Source organism: Polistes canadensis, unplaced genomic scaffold (genome assembly GCF_001313835.1).
Source record: "Polistes canadensis isolate GaletaPanama2010 unplaced genomic scaffold, ASM131383v1 scaffold_238, whole genome shotgun sequence".
Classification (NCBI taxonomy): domain Eukaryota; kingdom Metazoa; phylum Arthropoda; class Insecta; order Hymenoptera; family Vespidae; genus Polistes; species Polistes canadensis.
In genome coordinates, this window is record NW_014569785.1 from 193,841 (window position 1) to 197,671 (window position 3,831).

General features: G+C 28.0%; 1 protein-coding gene across 2 annotated transcripts in view; it reads left to right on the top strand.

The window, feature by feature from the left end:
• LOC106790425 overlaps nucleotides 1-3,831 on the top strand; it is a 44,888-nt gene that overhangs the window by 36,403 nt on the left and 4,654 nt on the right. For both annotated transcript variants that reach the window (XM_014755298.1, XM_014755297.1), the window contains exon 2: nucleotides 2,868-2,965. In XM_014755298.1, the coding sequence (XP_014610784.1) occupies nucleotides 2,881-2,965 (85 nt within the window). In that variant the 5' untranslated portion in view covers nucleotides 2,868-2,880. The remainder of the gene's footprint in view (nucleotides 1-2,867; nucleotides 2,966-3,831) is intronic.

Genomic DNA, 3,831 nt, shown 5'->3' on the forward strand with positions numbered 1-3,831 from the left:
GACGAACTCGAGTGAGATTTGGGGTAGTTATAATTTTTGGATAGTATAATTTTAAGAGTGGTGATAATTAGAGGTAGACGAGAGGTGTGATAAGAGCAAGCCAAAAATGTGAGATAATTATATGTGATATAATGATAAGACATTGTAAAAAACTTTGTAAGTTGTGCAATAAAAACCTGATTATTATTACTTCCTGTGCATCATAAACATTTAAAAACACTGCCACATGAAGAGCATAAATAAATACTACTAATAATGTTGAATTTATCAATATAATTAACGTTCAAAATAAAAAATAATACTTCTACTTTATTTCTTGTTATTATTTGTAAACAAAATTGGATTAATATGAAATATATTTGAAGTGATATTTAATTTTTCAAAACTGAAATTAAACGATTTTAATCAGTTGATTTATTTTGAAACAGTTGATTTATTTTGAAAGTGATGCAAGTCCATTTGTAGCCTGTAAATATACATTATTTTAGTTAAATTAGCATAAAAGTAATGTATATAATCAAATTACATATCGATAAATTAATAGAAACATTGTCAAACTTGATATAATTAATGAATATTTTGAAATGAACCAATATGCAAAGTTTGAATTTTCTCAAAACAACAGAAAATGGACTTGCACCACTTTCAAAATAAACGGTCCATATATTTTCTATATATTATCGTGTTTTCAAAAAGCGATAATATTACGTTTTGAATGAAACACTTTCCGTTGAAAACAATCTCTCCGTAGCAAACGTTGGAAGTCAACTCTCATTGGATATCGGCTTCTCTTTCTTTACCTCCTCGCCCCTCTCCTCTCAACCACCACCATTTATAATTAAAACCATTCTAGAAATCTTTTGTTACCATTGACATTTCAACCTACGCTATACTGAAATTATGATTTATTTTTTTCTTTTTTATTGAAATTATCTAACAATGCGATAATAATAACAATAATAATGATAATAATAATTCTTAATAAACGATTTAACGATTTATCTATTAAACCGTCAAATTTAATAGTCACGTATAAGTGTTCCATTTATAATAATTAATGAAGATCTATATTGTATCAGAAATATTAGAGCTTTTGAAACTATGACAAGCCTCGAAGCTAATTTTGCGAATATCACTCGGTGAAGAGGGCTTGAGGGTCTTTAAACCTTGATAACGATACCAGATTCTATACGTACGTGTGTATATGTGTCTCTGTGTGTGTATGTGTACACATATATACAATATATATATATATGCATATCTGGATTAGGAAGATGATAGAAGGTTGGATGAAGATAGATCACATTTTAGGTATTATAGTTGCTTTCGAGCTATGATAAGTCTATCAAAGCTAATTACGTGAATATCATTCATTGAACAGGAACCCATAGGTCTTCAGACCTCAATATAATGACAGATTCGAAACGTATGTATATTAGTCATGCAAAGTACCTCAATCGAATTTAAAATATCGAATATCGAACAAGTAATATACGTCATGACTGAAATTCTAACAAACATATATATATACAATGAATATTTCGATAATATTTTATGCACATTATTTTACGGGTGAATTACTATTCATATGAAAAATATTCACCTTGATTATAAAAATTAATAATAAAAATATATGTTTGTTTATTGTTTATTTGCAATTTTTTATTCTTAATTTAACACTCTCCAAGAATTTATTTAATGTAAAACTAATTGGACATATTTGAAAATGAGGATAGAAAGTAAGTGTTAATGTTTTTTTAATTTTATAGGAATTTTTCAACAGGCGTCTACCGCGATCAAATTTTATTCGTAAAGACACATTGATATCTAACACACACACATACGCGTACAAATATTTGAAAACGAAGTGTAGAAAGTACACAAAAAAAATATGTAGCATATCAAGCAACCATTTGAAGTATTTGAAGTAAAATTGGATCGATGCAAAGTCGTTACCGGTTTTTCTCTTTTGAATTCTTTGATCGTTCCTCATCGTAAAATCATTTTCGAGACGTCAAAGATGCGACTTTTTTTTATGGTTTGGCGGTAAGGAATATAAACGTTGAAATATGATGTCGTAATTAACCTAACGATCAATTAAATTTTTGTTCTTTTTTTTTTATTTTTTAATCATTTTATTTTTTCTCTAGTTTTATATTTCCATATATTCTTTTTCTTTTTATTTTCATTCATTCCTTTGTCCGTTTACATGGTAATGAAGTTACGTCATAGCTTGATATTGCATTTTAAAAGGTAAATACGTAACTTGCAATAAAATTACACGACAAATTTGCACGATGACCTTTTTACAGGAAATAGGATAAAGTTGTGCCCTTTCATTCATTGCCCTAGTATTCAATCCTAAAGTGCCCTTCCTTTACTTTCCGATAACACATTTCAGACTACACCTACGTATCAAGATTATATTTTCTCTAGATTGTTTTATAAATGGGTAACTAAATAAATAAAAATAACAATAAAAGAAAAGAAAAAAAAAAAAGAAAAATTCTATATGCATAATAATTAAAATGCATTTTATGCACAGTTTACGTCGAACCAACGCATAATTTAAAAATTCAATTTTGATCTTTTATTTAATCTAATGAATTTATAACGATGAGTTTTAACATATATTTCCTATTGGAATCAGATAATTCGTTTGTTTCGTTTGTTAAACAAATTTCTTCGTTTTTATATACCTAAAAGCGTGGTTTGAAAAGTTTTCAGAGCCTTGTCCAACAAAAAAAGAAATGAAAATTAACTTAATCGACAAAATAAAATGTCATTTCCATGCCGAACTCAAAACTTTTCCATTCGATTAATGTTATTACAATAAAATATCGTGTGTTTGTTGTTGTTTATTACAGATCAATTAAAAAAATGTCAGCCGACGTGAGAGCTGGTCGACCTACAGTGCCAACAATTCCTCAATCCAAGAGGCCTACTATTTTAGTCTATCCGACAGGTAAAATCGAATTTGCATTTAAAATTGTTTATTTCCCTGGAGCTATTAAATATATGAAAAATATGAATAAAAATAAAATAATAAAATATGACTTAGTTGTCCGAAGGCGATTGATTTCATTCAAATTTCGTATAAATTTCGAACAAATAACAAATGTTGTTCGTTCTCGATTGACATTATTAAAAAAAAAAAAAAAAACTTTGATATACTATAAATCTCACGTCAATAAAAAAAAAAGATTATTCTTATGCTACATATCTTCCTGTTGAAAACATTTATTTGCTATGTTCTTGAAGATGAAAAGAGGTTCTCATATATATAGTGAAAAGCTGGCCTCGTTAACACGAACTGCGTGTTAGGCTTCAGATATTTCAATGGGGGTTGAATTTGAGAGAAGCTAATTAACCAACGACTTGTTTCTCATGATTTGCAATCTACGCTACATTCACATTTGTAAATTGAAGTTGTAATGTATATCGGAAGTACCACGGGATTATGCGCACAACTTCGTGTTGATTTCTCTCTCTCTCTCTCTCTCTCTCTCTCTCTCTCTCTCTCTCTCTCTCTCTCTCTGTAATTTTATAGGTCTGTCGTAGCAGTTTTGCTAGTTCGTGTTCGTCGAGATAAAAAAAAAATAAAAAAAAAAAATAAAACGAGAAGATAAAATAAAAATTAAAAAAATAAAATGATATAATCTAGGTACTCCAATCAAATTTTTTTTCCTTTCGACGAACTCCAACTACCGACTTTTAAATTTGCCTTACGAATAATTAATATATCAAATATACGTTTCCATAATAATATGTAAAAGCATCGTTCCAATTAATGATATTATTATATATATCATTATATATATTATATATATA